The following is a 16619-nucleotide window of genomic DNA, read 5'->3' as shown; positions in this document are numbered from 1 at the left end:
AGATGCAAATTGGTTGCCAAAAGGAGACCAAAAGAAAACACTTCAATCAATCAGTAAGCATTTATTAAATGCCAACTACTGCCATGTACCATGTGCTAAGTGTTGGGGATACAAAAAACAAAAAAGAGTCCCTGCCCTAAAGGAATTTACAATCTAATGGGGGAGACAACATAGAAACAAATATATACAAATCAAGGTATATACAGGATAAATAGAAAATAATTGAAAGAGGGTGGGCACTGGAATTAAGAGGGGTTAGGGAAGGCTTCCTGTAGGACGTGGGATTTTAGTTGGGACTTAAAGGAAACCAGGGAGGTCAATAGGTCAAGCAGGGGAGGGAGAGTTTTCCAGGCACAGGAGACAACCAGAGAAAATGCTAGGAGGTGAGAGATGGAGTGTCTTGTTCATGGAACAGCCAGGAAGCTTTGTGTCACAGGATCAGAGTGTGTTTTAGAGAGAGGTATAAGAACACTAGAAAGGAAGAGTCTATGAATACCAAATAGAGTATTCTGTATTTTCTTCTTGAGGCAATAAGGAATCACTGGAATTTAGTGGGGGTCAGAGGTGGGGGGATGACATGATCAGACCTGTTCTTTAGGAAAATCTTCTTAGTGTCTGAATGGAGAAGAGATTGAATGGGGAGAGATTTGGGGGAGGGAGACCCACCTACAGGCTGCTGATTGTCTTGGGAATATTTGGCAATTTTTAGAGAGGTGGTGTTATTTGTCCTTCATTTTGACCAATGACATCACAAGAATGATGTCTTGACTTGCTCATGACTTGTATTTGAGTGCAGCAGAGCTGGGAAAAGTTGTCAGCTTCCCTCTCTTCTAAAGGCATCAAAGCCCAGAAGAAATCAAAGATATCACTAGTTTAGAAGGTCAACAAATCTTGAAGGTAGGTGTGTTGTGGGAGCAGCTCGGTGGTGTAGTGGATAGAGCACTGACCCTGGAGTCAGGAGGACCTGAGTTCAAATAAGACCTCAGATGCTTACTAGCTGTGTGTTCCCCCGATTGCCTCAAAAAAAAATTTTAAGGTGGCACAGTGGATAAAGCACCGGCCTGGGATTCAGGAGTACCTGAGTTCAAATTCGGCCTCAGACACTTGACACTTACTAGCTGTGTGACCCTGGGCAAGTCACTTAACCTTCATTGCCCCCCCCCATTTTTTAAAAGGTAGTGTGTTGTAGTGGGGAAACATTGTTGCTGGCCTTGAAGCCAGAAAGGCCTATGTTCAAGTCCTGCCTCTGACATATACTGGTCTAGACAGCTCTCTAAGAATTTAAATATCAAAGGTACCAATTTGCATGGTTGGAGAGAGCTTCATCACCTGGGCATTACCATGAAATTACAAGTCCAATCCCTTGTAAACTCTTACAGGAATGATGGCAGAAGATTATGAGCAGTATCACCTCATGAAGTAGTCAAAGTAAGGGGGGCAAAGGGGAGCACAGGAGAGAAGGTACAAATGTAGGTCTAACCCTGGAGTCTAGGGAGTAGAATAAGATGGTGAGGGCAAAGGGAACAAGCCCAGAGGTTAGAAATTAGGGCCTAAATCAACATCTATTTTTGTAGGACTTTGCAGTCCATTTCTTCAAAGCTCATTCAGATATTACCTTCTCCCAGTGAAATATTTCCTGATTTCCTTTTCCCAAACTTTTTGTTTTACTTAGCTTGATCTTGTCCATGTATTTACTTTCTTTTAAATTGTATTTTGGTTATTTGTGTACAAATGTGGGCACTTAATACCATGCCTTGTACATAGCAGTCTCAATAAATTTTGGTCGAATTGAATACAGATTCCTTCACATACGTTATTTTATTTGTTTTGTTTTGTTTTTGCGGGGCAATGGGGGTTAAGTGACTTGCCCAGGGTCACACAGCTAGTAAGTATCAAGTGTTTGAGGCCAGATTTGTACTCAGGTACTCCTGAATCCAGGGCCGGTGCTTTATCCACTGCGCCACCTAGCCACCCCCCACATATTTTATTTATCCCTGAGTATAACTCTGTGAGCTAGGGCAGCTATATTCATTCCCATTTTATAGACAAGAAAACCCAGGTTTAGCAAAGTTATGATTTGCCCAAGAACATACAGTTAGAAAATGATAGAGTGTGGTCTTAAACCCAAGGATTTTTGCTAAAAGTCTAATGCTCTTTCTGTAGTGCTATATTAATGAATGAGGAACTGAACTTGGCACTGTGTAGAGTGATGGAAAGAGCCACAGAAACAGATGAGATTTGAGCAGTAAGATATTTAATAGTGCTAGCTTAAAAATAAATTAGATCTTCCACATACAGTGGAAAGAACTGGCTCTGATTTTAGAGGAACTGAGTCTAAAGGCTTGCTTCTGATGCTACTTGTGTGACTGTGGGCAAGTCACTTAATTGCTTCATGCCTCAGTTTCTTCATCTGTAAAATGAGGGAGTTGGAATCAGTGGATTCTTAGGTCTCTTCCAGCTCTTTCTCTACAATATGTAGTACTATGTTCCTATGAATTCACTAGGTATGGGAGACAAATACCCTGGGAGACCTATCCAAACAGATCACAACAAATGAAATGGGAGCTGTTTCAAATGTGACCACCTTCTAGCTGCCTATTGCATCAGCCTACCTTTTCTATATTTTTCAAATGAACACAAAAATATTTACCTATATACTCCATTCCATGTCAGAAACAGTGGCTTTGAAAGAATAACATACCAGGGGCAGCTAGGTGGTGCAGTGGATAAAGCACCAGCCCTAGATTCAGGAGAACCTGAGTTCAAATCCGGCCTCAGACACTTGACACACTAGCTGTGTGACCCTGGGCAAGTCACTTAACCCTCATTGCCCCGCCCCCCCAAAAGAATAATATACCTTTCTTCATAATAATAATAATGTTATTAACCATTTCTATGACACAAATTATAATCACTCAAGTTTCTGTTCCTAACTGGCCATCTGGTTCATTTGTGACACAAAAGATGAGCAAATACTCATAATATAGCTTTTCATGGTATTTCATTGAAGCATATTTCCTGTTTTTCCATGGAAACACATTTCCCACTTTATAATGGTTTCAGTAGGAAATTAGAATTTGCATTTTTAATTGTCAACTTGCTTTTAAGGCATCTATCTTTTCCATAGTAATAATATGATCCTTTATATGGTATTTTTAACTTTTCATCCAATTGTTCTCTCATTTTAGCCTCACAAATGCTTCATGCTATAGATAGAGAAGATTATTTTCCCCATTTGAAAGATGAAGAAATTGATATTTGAGGAGGTTGTGATTTACCCAAGGCAGTAACTAGACAGGAACAGAGCTAAGAATAAGACCCAGGTTGCTTCAATTGAATTACTCTGCCTGTCACAGTGATGGGTACCAGTACTATACCCCACATTTAGGTGGGTGATGAGAATAAATTAAATCTGTAGTTCTAAAAACTCTTTATCTCTAAAACAGAAAATATGGATACTCAATGAATTAGAAATTTTGTTATATGTTAGGGGTGGGGAGCACACTGATCTACAACAAAAAAATAGATGTTTACATTTTTTTTAAAAAGAAAAATTGCTTTTTATTTTTAAAAAAGTAAAACATTTTATCCATTTACTTTAAAAATCATTGAAGGGGCATCTAGGTGGTGCAGTGGATAAAGCACCGGCCCTGGATTCAGGAGGACCTGAGTTCAAATCTGACTTCAGACACTTGACACTTACTAGCTGTGTGACCCTGGGCAAGTCACTTAACCCTCATTCCCCTGCAAAACAAACAAACAAACAAAAAATCATTGAACAATATTTCCTCTCCTAAAACACTTGATTATAATAACACCAACAATAATAAAATCCAACTTCATTTTTGTATTATAGTTAATTAAGGAAAAGAGAATAGCATATATAGAACAGATAGATTCAGGAGAAAAGTAGACATAAAAAGCATTCGTCCGTACTAAATAAGAGTGATGTATAGAATAATAGAAGCTGTTAGATATCACAGTGGAGAGAATGCTGGCTCTGGAGTCAGAAAACCTGAGTTCAAATTAGACCTAAGACACTTAACTAGCTGTGTGACCCTAGGCAACTCACATAATCTCTGTCTGCCACAGTTTTCTCAACTATAAAATGGTGGTCATTGTAGTATCTACCTCCTAGGATTGTTGGGTGGATCAAATGAGATAATATAATACTTGGAAAGTTCTTTGTCAACCTTAGAGTGATTATTGTTGTTGTTCAGTCATTTTAGCTGTGACTGACTCTTTGTGACTCCATTTGGGGTTCTCTAGACAAAAAAAAAAAAAGAGAGACTGGAATGATTTGTCATTTCCTTCTCCAGCTTATTTTACATACGAGGAAACCGAGGTAAAAAGGGTTAAGTGACTTGCTCAGGGCCACACAGCTAGTAAGTACCTAAAGCCAAATTTGAACCCATGAAGATGAGTATTTCTGACTCTAAGCCAGGCACTCTATTCATTATGCCACCTACCTGCCCAAAGTGATTATTATTATTATTATTATGATGATATGCGATTAGCGAATGTAAATAACTACAACATGCATTATATATTCTGTATATAATACATGATAATATATAAAATAGATTTAATTATCTGTTATTATTATTAGCTATTTTGATTAGCTATTATTAACAGAACTTTAAAAAAGAGGGAGAAAATTTTACATTCCCATGTTGTAGTCTTTTTGGATCTTACCAGTAAAGATAATTAAAGTCATGGTTCGTGTTTGTGTCTATAGACATAAGTGAGAATACCACCTAAGAATTCAGGTTGGAGGCTGAATCGAGCCTGAAGGCTTAAAATTGCATAGCCTATTTTTTTTTACATGCATTAGCATGATCTGATTTTTGTTCAATAACAAAGTCTAAAGGGCAGCTTGTCTCCATCGAGGAAAGCAAACAGTGTCTTCCTAAAGAGAAGCAGAAATCATGTGAAATGGGTTTGTATTGCTGAGAGGGCTTGTACTGAGTGCTGAACTAATGGCAAATGGGATGCCCACCACAGGACTAATGATGAGTGCAGACATGTAGTATTTATGTAGCACTCTGGCACAGGCCTCTGCAGTCATTTATTTATGATGTTGGCCCCATCAGCAACTCTATATTAGGAATGTGGGCAGCATGCACTCTGTTGAGCTGCTATTCCCCAAATTCTTCAGGGAATGTCATTATATGTATTTGACAGGAGCTAGAATTGGATGTCTCACTTGAAATATAAACTACCAAGTGAAATAAACTTTCTGTGTGTCTGGATTTTTTAGGATCTTTGGATACATGTGGGTATGTTTACAACATGACCTATTTCTTTAAAAAGTCAGGTGTTTTTTTAGGGCATGTCATGTATGTGTATATATAAAGATTAATGTTGGGGGCAGCTAGGTGGCACAGTGGATAAAGCACCGGCCCTGGAGTCAGGAGTACCTGAGTTCAAATCTGGCCTCAGACACTTGACACTTACAAGCTGTGTGACCCTGGGCAAGTCACTTAACCCCCGTTGCCCCACAAACAAAACAAAACAAAACAAAAAGATTAATGCTTCTGTGTGTGTAAGAGAGCGTGCTTTCATTGAATAGACCTGGTCAAAGTTAGGTATTTGGTTCCTGGAGAAGTCATTTAACTTTACTATATTCATTGGTCTCTGAGTCCTAATGTAGTTTGTAGTTCCTATGAATAATTTAGCTTGCAGCAAGCAGCATGGTATAATGGAGGAAGGACCAGTCTTAGAGGCATAAAGACCTGAGATCAAGTCCTGACTCTGACATGTATTGTTTATGTAATCCTAAACAAGTCAATTGACCTATCTGTGCTTCAGTTGTCAGATATTTGTTGATCTGTGTTGGTAGAAAGAACTTTCATGGGGATTCCCTATACAGATGAAATCACACATGTGGCAAAAATTTTAAAGTTCAGCTTCCTATCAGATCCCATGATGATTTCTTCATGATCTCTAGCTTCCTTGTCAAGTCTCAACATGTAATGTTCAGTTGTGTCTGATGTTTCATGACCATACTGCCCATGGAGTTTTCTTGGCAACAATATTGGAGTGGTCTTCCATTTCCTTCTCTAGTGGATTAAGGCAAGCAGAGATTAGGTGGCTTGCCCAGGGTCACGTAGCTAGTAACTGTCAGAGGCCAGGTTTGAACTCAGGACTTCATAACTCCAGGTCTAACTCCATCCACTGAGCCACATACTTTCGGAAGTGGGATGTCAACCAGCTGGTTTTTGAGCAGCCATTTGTCTTATTGGTTACAGACTGTAGTTTGGTACCTTCAAAGCAGGTATATCACTTGCCTCAAGTCACACAGGTAATTAGTAGGAGAGCTGGTAAGGAAGAGTTGATAAAAGAGGAGGAAGAGTAGTGTAAGGGGCTAAAATTCTAGCTAGTCTGTCTAAAATATCTAATGAGTGGTCGCCAATAAATTACAAGCTTTAGCAAGAGTTTTTAAAGTGTTTAAGTATTTATTAAAGAGCATTAGGATCAGAGAGAAAGGTAAAAATCTAACTATTTCTAAGAGTCCCCATCATCTGCCCTGCCATGGCAAGGTCAGGAACAAAAAGGACCCAACATTTCCTCCTTCCTCACAGAAGCCTCCTGTGAAACTTGGAACATCTTCCACATACAGCTCCAAGCTAATTGGCTGGTAGCCTTGATTGGCAGTACCCACAAGCAAAGTCATTTTCTGATGCCAAGGAAAGCCTCATGGCTTGCCCTCAGACACCTTCTCCTCATGGTGGAGTTTTCCTACAGTAACTCTCCAGCAGGTGGCGTCATTCCAGTCATTCCAGTAGATAGGGTAAGTGCCATACCAAAGCTAGAAAAAATAATTTTAAAATATTCACCCTATTGATAGTGAGGCAATGGTGTCATATTTCTACATAAACACATGGAATTTACTCTATTCCTGGATACATTGTCCCTGGGGAATATTAGAATGTAAGCTACCTGAGGACAGCAGCTATCTTGGGAGGGGTTGCCCTTGAACCTCTAGTGCCCATTATAGTACCTCACCTGTAATAGATGTTTAAGAAATACTTGTTGCACGGAAGGATTGTAACTGATTCCTTCAACTTTTGATTAATCCATGACTGGAATCTTTAAGCAAAACTTGATCATTTAAGTTTTCTATTAAGCAAATGCTTGTGGAGTTTCTGTAAGCTTCAGATATTCCTTGTGGGAAGATGATACGAGAACAATGTAGACATTTTTATTTTTATGAAAAGGAATATCACATGTAGGAATCAGGTATGGGGAGGAAGAGAGTAAAATGACAGAATTACCCTTCATTATATGCCCCCCAGGCATCAGGCTCAGGGAGCCTGATTTAGGAGACCAAAAACAGGCCTGTACTTAAACTACTTCCTGCCATATTTGGAGTGTGAGCATTTACACCTCAGAAATCAGCAATTGCTGCATGATTTTATTTTTTTCATTTTGTTTTATTGTTTTGTTGTCAAGAAAGTTAACAATGCAAATTTAACTTAAAAGCGTATTATGGATAATCTCCCCCCCACTCTCCTCTGCCGCAGAGAGTCCCACATCTGCTTATAATTCTTGTTTTGATATGAGAATGACCATCAATATAGTTAGTAATCCAATGCAGATGATAACACGGTGCAGTGGAAAGGGCAATGGATTTGGAAACAAAGGACATGAATTCAAATTCCAGTTCTGTGCCATATTCCATTTGTGACATTAGGCCAGTCATTTAACCTCTTTGGGTCTGGTTCTTCATCTGCAAAAGAATGAGATTAGACCAAATGATGCCTAAGGTCTTCTTCTACATCTGTGATCTATGATCCCTTGTGTTACTTGGTTTTTTTTTTTGGTTTTTTGTTTGTTTGTTTGTTTTGCGGGGCAATGGGGGTTAAGTGACTTGCCCAGGGTCACACAGCTAGTAAGTGTCAAGTGTCTGAGGCTGGATTTGAACTCAGGTACTCCTGAATCCAGGGCCGGTGCTTTATCCACTGCGCCACCTAGCCGCCCCCGTGTTACTTGTTAATTAGTCTTTGGCTATGAAGTTGGAGATGGGAAGGCAGTGTCTGAGACAACTGATCGGCTCATTAGCTGAATGCTACCAACGAAACACAGGCCTCAGGTGTTCCGCCAAGAGATAACTTGTTCTCCCTCAGCACTAGAAAAAAAAAGGAAATGTTGATTGGTCTATGGCTGAGGATAAGGAGCAGCCGCAGCTGGCTCTCAGAACATTTTAATAAGCTATTTTCCTGGTTACCCCTTTATGGAATGTGATTGGAGGTGTTCAGATGGAAAAGGGTGTTTCTGTTGTGATGCAGAATGTTCTAGTCGTGATTATTATCTTTGTTCTGATATAGCCTAGAGCTGAATAACTCATGTTAAATGCTCCTGGTTTGATTCTGGTCTGTTACAAGGTGAATACCAATATATGTCAACAGGACACCAGTTTATACTGAATGGTACATTTATTCAACACATCTTTAAGTCAATGCTTGAGGTCGGGAGAGAGGCCTGGGCACTCAGAGGGTAAAGTATCCCTCGCTTCCCAAATGAAGATAGAGATATAGAATATAAGATCATATAGCATAGACAAGTTGGATCTCCAGGATTATTGGGCCTTTGGTGAGGTGTCAAAAAGGATCAGCAAACAGTTCCATTCATAGCTCCCACTTCATCATATCTTCTTTTTAATCTAGGGGTTGAGGGTGAAAGAGTAGAAGGAGAGACCTGAGGTAGCAGGGTGCCTCTTTTTGTACTCCCAGTTCTTAGCACAGTGCCTGGCCCAGAGAAGACCCTTAACAAATGATTGCATTAGAGACTAGGAGGGAAAGTCCTGCAGCAGTGCTCCTGAAGGATTGGCCTATTCTTGCATAAGAACTAAAGCCATCCAAACAAGAGTTAGAACCCAGTCTTCCTCCTTCTCTTTCAGCCCTAAATTCCTGCTAGGGAAGAGGAGACCATTGGTAGGCCATAAAAGAAAAGCTAGGTGGCACAGTGGATAGAGTGCTGGGCCTGGACTCAGGAAGACTTATTATCTTGAGTTCAAATCTGGCCTTGGACACATATTAGCTGTGTGACCTTGGGCAAGTCACTTAACCCTGTTTGTCACAGTTTTCTCATCTGTAAAATGAGCTGGAGAAGGAAATGGCAAACCACTCCAGTATCCTTTTTTTTTGCCAAGAAAAAAACAATTGGGGTCATGAAGGACACAATGGAACAATAACAAGGGAAAAGTAAAATTCTTTTGAGAGGGGTGCAGCTAGGTGGTGCAGTGGATAAAGCACTGGCCCTGGATTCAGGAGGACCTGAGTTCAAATGTGGCCTCAGACACTTGACATTTACTAGCTGTGTGACCTTGGGCAAGTCACTTAACCAAAAAAAATTCTTTTGAGAGATCCCTCATTTTACAAGGGAAGAAACCCAGTCACAGAGAAGTGAGTTCATATATCCAGGATCATGCAGATTTAAACACGGCAAAACTAGGATTCATACTCAGGTCCTCTCTGAATCCAATTTACATGTACCCCACCTCTCTACTCCCTCAAGGCTACTTTTTAACTGCTATGAACCTTCTTTTTTCTCTTGAAAGTAGCCCTGGATGTTCTTTGCAATTGGATTTTTAGCTATATCAAAATGTAGAGGATGTGGGGAGGGGAGAAGGGTGTATGATTTACCCCTGCCCCCCCCCCATCTTTCTTAATGGATAAGTCTATGCTGAATCTCCTTAACAGATCAACCATAGTAAAGCTTGGCCAATGTGGATTGCATCCTTTGACAAGACTGGCTCATTTTTCCTTTTAAAGCAATTGATTTGTATCCATATCCACCTGGCACCCTTGATTGATTGAAACCCCTGGATGGTACTGCCAAATGCTGCCTGCAAATCACTGTGTGTTAATTCATTTTGAAATGGCCAGAGAGACAAAATTACTTTAATCACAAATATTTATTCTCTGTTCTGTTTTGCTTGCTCAGCATGCTATAGCAGTAAAAATTCTGTTTTTCCTCCTTCTTTAAAGGCTAAACCTAAATAATATATGATTTCATCTGCTTGTGATTTGATGTTTTAGCAAAACCTCAGGATGTAATGGAAGTATAGATGACTTAGGCTAAAGGGAAGCCGGGGACCCTTGTTTTTGCCCAGAGCCAGAAGCAGATCTTTTTATATAACTTTATGAGTAGTGTGCTAATGGCCTACCAGTAAGACTTTTCACCAGATATAGAATTGTTGTTGCTATTGTTGTGGTTTTTTAATGTAATTTTGTATCTTGGGAGCCAATTCTTCATTAGTACAGTCATTGCTAACTCTAGCTTATACATGGGGAAAGTGAATAAGAATGCTTCCTTATGATATTCCATATCATGAGAAATAGAATGAACTTGGATTTTATTCATATTGAATTTGAGATCCTACTATTTGTATTTGAATCCTTATACTGATATTTACTAACTGTGTAGTACCTTGCCACCTTGGACAAGTAACCTTACCTCTGTAGGTCTTAGTTTCTTCATTTGTAAAATGGGTTGGAGATGGGGCTTGGATTGGATTAGATGATTTCTAAGGATCCTTCCTGCTCTAAAGCTATTGTCCTCTAAGTTATGAATTAGAAACAAGGCTGAAATTTATCTTTGTTTAGCAAAACTTTTCTTAAGAGAGATTATAAATTAACAGGAAATAAGATATGGGGAGAGGATGCTTTGATACTCAAAGATACAGATTTTTCAAGTCTTTGAGGGACTCATTTAGGATTGTGCTGAAAACTATTTAACAACTGGCTCTCTGAGAGGAAAATTTGCACACAACATACTTTTAATGTTAATTTGCATTATTAACATTTCTCCATTGCTTTCTTAGATGTAGACAATCAACAAAACAATAAATGATTTGTAGTGTTTGCTGATTCTTGAGGAGTTAGCTCTCACTGAAGATATGACAATCAACTCTCACAAGCCAGTTTCAGCAGGTTCCAACACACTCCTAGACTGTATAGGACCAACTGTGTTTAACTAGTCAATGCTGGGTTAAACTAAATTGAATTACTACATGAACTTGAAAAATTGCATTTGTTTAAAGATAGTTTTGAATAAGGAGACCCCCCCCCGATAAAGACTTATTGGATCAGGGACTATTAGACATTAAATATACCTCCAGAGAATCATAGTGATATATTACATTTTTTTTGCCCATGTTAAGGGAATATTCAGGGTATTTAGGGTGGCTCAGTGGATAGAGTGCTGGGTTTGGAGACAGGAAGTGTCATCTCCCTGAGTTCAAACCTCACCTCAGATACTTACTAGCTGTGTGACCCTGGGAAGTTATTTAACCTCATTTGCCTCAGTTTCCTCATCTGTAAAATGAACTGGAGAAGGAATTGTCAAACCACTCCAATATCTTTGCCAAGAAGAGGCGGACATGACTGAACAACAATCTGGAGGCAAAAAGGCAATATTCATCTGCATAGTTGAATCTGGAGGGATATAGGGAAACAGGAGCTGTGTGGTGAAAGCCTGCCTCCTTACTTTAATAGGCAAAATAATAAGATCAATCAATAAGCTTTTATCAAGCCATGTACTAGGCACTAGGAAAACAAAGAAAAAAGGATAAAATGCTCTCTGCCCTCAAGGAGTTTATATTCTCTTGAAGGAGAAAGTATGCACACATAGAAGTATACACAGATAAATACAAGGAAATTTGATGTGGGGAAGGTTGAGACAGCTGAGGAGATCAGGAAAGGCCTAGACAAGAGAGGGCATTTGAACTATGCATTGATTTAGAAAACTTTAGCAGGGCCGTGAGAATATAGTTGAATACCTAAGTAGGCTTGTTATCTCCCATCTATATCCTCCTCTTCATGCCCTACCCCACTCCCCCACTGCCAATCATGAACACAGAACTTGTTCTTTGCACTTTGGGTCAATATTTCTATCATTTCCTCACTTAATGGAGATGGTAGGATTAGGTGCATCCAGAGGTTGGCTGAAAGAGGTTGGGCAATCTTGCAGGAAGGAACTAGGCTCTGGAATATTCTGTAGGCTCTGGAATATTCCAAGTCCTTAACAATGTCATGGCATTGACATAGCTGATGTCCCCAAGTGAACCTGTACAGATCTAATGCCCCAGTAATGCAATTTCTATGGAAAGATTTACTTCCCTGGAGTCCCAGTTCTAATACGATTTCTTAATTTGCATAAAATGTCCAGATGTGTTCAGTTTAATCTCTGTTGAACAGGTGTTGAGTCTAGCCTTTATTATGGGCTCAGTGATACACTGGGCACCCTGGGGAGATACCAGTGGAAAAGGAGTGATGTTATCCCTACTCTCCATGAGCTTAGAGTTCTGTTGGATAAGACAACAGTATCTAAGTGCTAGTACTGCCATCAAGACTATGTCACTACCCAGCTCAAAAACTTTCTATAACTCCCTGCTGTTTACCAAATAAAATATAAACTTCTTAACCTGGCCTTCCTGGTGCCTCATAGTCTGACTGAAGTCCCTCTCCCCAGACTGATTTCATAAAATCCTCTTTTGCTTACTTTGTTTAGCTAAACTGGACTACTTCTCTCTCCAATGTCCTCCGACATTTTTTTGGACTGTTGCATGGCATTCCCTCCTGCACAACCTCTACTTATTGACATCTTCCTTCAAGGTTCCGCACCCAGTTGAAAGTGAGCCCTGCCTTCTTGATTCTCAAGACCTTCTGTGATCTCTTTTGAGTAATTTCAAGTGGAATTTTAATGTCTATTTGTCATCAGTGTTCAGAGAAGGGATTTTTAGGTATAGATTCCCTGTGATTCTGTGACATGTCATTATTATTCCTTGTTTCAGTTGAGAGATACTAGGACACATAGGGCATAAAGAGCTAGCCTTGGAGTCAGGAAGGATCTGGGTCTGAGTCCTGCCTTTGAAAGGCTGTGTGACTAAGTCATTTAAGCACTCAAAGTCCCAGGAGACTTTCTGAGATTTTATATTACAGATAAATTGTTGGTCTTTGTTGGTGGAGGGAGTTTCCATGCTATGAATGAAATCACTGGTCCTGATTCTTCCCCTCCTTCAAAAAAAAGTTTATATCTCTGTCTACCTAGTAAATTATACATCTCTTAATGACAGAGATGGTATCTTTTTCCATCTTTGTATCACACTGGACACTTAATAACTTTTTGAATTAAATTAGATTGAGGATAATCAGCAGATTTGGGATGAATTTCTCAGAGACAAGTCTTGAGGCAGGACTTGAAAGAAGTTATGGATGTCAGAGGAGAAGAGTCAGGGAAATCCTGAGTTTGGGGAGGAAGAGAGAAAATGGAATGAAGCAAAGAATAACATAAGAAAAATCATAGAGGGAAGAATAAATAAACTGAACCTTTAACACAAGGTCATTGATTGTGCATCTGTTGACTTCCAAGTATGTTTTAGGTAAGATCTTCCAAACTTAACTTCCTAAAAGGATAAACCAGGCATGTGAGATTCTGGTGCTCTTTTTATTTTGGATAAGAAGTTGGGTAGAAGAGAAGAATCAGAGAATTTTTAGTCATTTACTTTTATATATTCTTTTTTTTTTTGGCAGGACAATGAGGGTTAAGTGACTTTCCCAGGGTCACACAGATAGTGTCAAGTGTCTGAGACCAGATTTGAAATCAGGTCCTCCTGAATCCAAGACCGATGCTTTATCCACTGCACCACCTAGCTACCCTCATAGTCATTTACTTTTGCAAAAATGTGATCCTCTCTATCCCTGAGGCTCACAGCCTAGGAGTCAGCCTGGATTCTTTACTGTCTATCACCCCCTATATCTAAGCTATTGCCAAGGCCTGTCAGTTTCTCCTTTGCAACATCTCTTTTATATACCCCCTTCTCTCCTCTGACACTGCCATCATTTTAGTGGAGGCCCTCATCCCCTCATGCCTTGATTATTGCAATAACCTGCAGGTGGGTTTCCTTGCCTCAAGTCTTTCTTGATTCCAATCCACGTTCCTTTCAGGTACCAGAGTGATTTTCTTACAGTGAAGGTCCAATCATGTCTCTCCCTCCCCCTCAATAAACTATAATGGCTTCCTCTTCAATGTTCTCTTTGGCATTCAGAGCCCTTCATAACCTAGCCCTCTTCTACCTTTCTAGTCTTGTATCTCACTCTCCACCCCATATTCTTTTATACAGTGACAATGGCCTCCTGGCCGTTCCATGAACAAGAGACATTTCTCAGCTCTGGGCATTTTTTTCTGGCTGTTCCTTATGCCTGAACATTCTCCTTTCTCCACATCAACCACTGTGCTCCCTGGTTTCCTATAAGTCCCAACTAAAATCCTACCTTGTACAGGAAGCCTTCTTTAACCCCTCTTAATTCTAGTTAATTATGTGCTAATTATCTCCTATTTATCCTGCATATAGCTTGCTTTGTCTGTATTTTTTTTTTTGCTTGTTGGCTCCCCCATTAGATTGTGAGCTCCTTGACGACAAGGAGTAAGTCTTGCCTCTTTTTGTATCCTCAGCACTTGGCAAAGTCCTTGGTACATAGTAGGTGCTTAATAAATGTTTCTTGATTGATTATCAATTGATATCAATTAGACAGCCACATTTAGCTTTTAATTTAGGATATTTACTAAGGTGGTATAGAAAAAATAGTTGGTACAAAAATAGTTCCCCTCCCACCAAAATTGGTGACATCATCTTTCATAAGTATTTTCAGGGTACAAGGGAAAGTGAGTTTAAGCTTAGAGTGTATATGGCAAACTCACAACTCCTAGAAATCCTTTTGCTGAATTCTTCATGATATGACCCTTAGTTATGGTTTGTCTTTCTGTCCAGCATCCTGTCAAGGCCTAAAGCTGCTTTTTCCTCAGTGTATCTAGTTTGTCCTTGGCTCCTGATGCCAAGGACACTGCCACCAATCACTGCTCTTTTGAGGATACTGCTAGGATGCTAATGAGAAGTCTAAATCTTCCAAGACTCTTAAAGCTTACAAACTCATGCTATGGTTAAGATAGGGGAGAAGACAGAAGTTCTCTCTCCTTCCTTCCCATCATCCAAGCAATTCCCTCTCAAGAGCTGTTTTGTTGTTTTATAGGGGATCCATGGGCTATATGAAAGGGTAAACATCTATTTGATTGATTTAATAGAAATTTTGATAAAAGTTTCAAGACTGGAGTAACTTATTAGCTATTTCTAAGTGGGGGGTGGAGTGATTAACTGAATCTTTTCCAGCTCTTACATGTAAAATGACAGAGTTGAATAAAATGATCTCTTGGGTCCCTTCTGGCTCAAAATCTTTGAGCCTATGTTCCTTTGAATTTCCTATTTGTTATGGTTGTGGTCATGAAATATACAGATGGTAGTAATAAGTAATAATCTTCTTTTTCATGGGTTTAGGTCCAACCCGAAAGATGCCCCCCAGTTCCAGTGCCATGGACTTCTTCCAGCTCTTTGTCCCAGACAATGTTCTTAAAAACATGGTGGTACAGACAAACATGTATGCCAAGAAGTTTCAGGAAAGGTTTGGGAGTGATGGGGCCTGGGCAGAAGTGACCCTGACAGAGATGAAGGCTTTCCTGGGTTACATGATCTCCACAAGCATCTACCATTGTGAGTCTGTCCTCAGCATCTGGAGCAGTGGCTTCTACAGTAACAAAAGCATCGCTCTTGTCATGAGCCAGTCCCGCTTTGAGAAGATCCTCAAGTACTTCCATGTGGTGGCTTTCCGTTCCAGTCAGACAACACATGGCCTCTACAAGATCCAGCCCTTCCTCGATTCCCTGCAGTATGGCTTTGACTCTGCTTTTAGGCCTTCCCAAACCCAGGTAAGTGTGCCCCTTTCCCCAGGGACCATTAGAAACCTTCCTCGTCTGCTGCCCTCTGCATTTGGATGCATTTCCAACTTTGTGTGACTCCTTAAATAGGCTGTGTCCAGCCTGTTCTGGAAGCGTCAAGTATTAGATAGTTGTGGCAGTGGCTAGAGCATTAGACATAGAGTCAGGAAGAAAAGGATCACACCACTAGTAAGAGTCTAAGGCAGGATTAGAACTCTGGTTTTCTTGACTTGAAATCCATCACTAGATTTCCTATGCCACTTGGTTGCTTTTCAGAATAGGAATCTCCTACCAACAGACCACAACTTATCTATGACTTCATATTCTAGGAAACCATCTTAGGCACATAGGGGTGGTGACTTGTTCTAGGTCACACAGTCAGTAAGTATCAAAGATAGAATTTGAACCTGGTCCCCAAATCCATTACTCTATTTGCTATGCCATGCTACCTTACTCTGAAGGCAATTGGGTTTTTTTTAAAAAATCATTTATATTCAACTTTGTAATTCACTGTGATTTATTTGGGGGGGAACAGGTGAAAAAGGATAGCAGACCTACCTTCCTAATTATGTTTTGCTCAGTCTAAATTTAACATTATTTTGCATTCTTTGAGCAGGTACTAACTTGGCGTTTGGGAATGATAGCTCAAAAGCCTCTGGGATAGAAGAGGGAAGTCATTTGGGGATTAGAAATATGCTAAAAAATGACTAATGGTTGAATATATGACATGGATCTTGGTGATCACTGTTCACATCATAAAAATGCTAACAAGTGTTGTTCCAGATATGTTAGTCTCCCAGCTGTTCTCTAACTCTATTTTTTTTACTGACAATCCTTCATATTTA

The 16619-nt window shown here is 39.8% G+C and overlaps 1 protein-coding gene across 1 annotated transcript in view; it reads left to right on the top strand.

Moving 5' to 3' along the window:
• Nucleotides 1-16619, top strand: part of PGBD5 (piggyBac transposable element derived 5) — a 175600-nt gene that overhangs the window by 84009 nt on the left and 74972 nt on the right. The window contains exon 2 of the mRNA XM_043963316.1: nucleotides 15338-15765. Within this exon, the coding sequence (XP_043819251.1) occupies nucleotides 15338-15765 (428 nt within the window). The remainder of the gene's footprint in view (nucleotides 1-15337; nucleotides 15766-16619) is intronic.

This window comes from Dromiciops gliroides, chromosome 4 (assembly GCF_019393635.1).
Source record: "Dromiciops gliroides isolate mDroGli1 chromosome 4, mDroGli1.pri, whole genome shotgun sequence".
Taxonomy (NCBI): domain Eukaryota; kingdom Metazoa; phylum Chordata; class Mammalia; order Microbiotheria; family Microbiotheriidae; genus Dromiciops; species Dromiciops gliroides.
The sequence above is the reverse complement of the archived record's forward strand: the minus strand, read 5'-3'. Positions and strand labels throughout refer to the sequence as shown.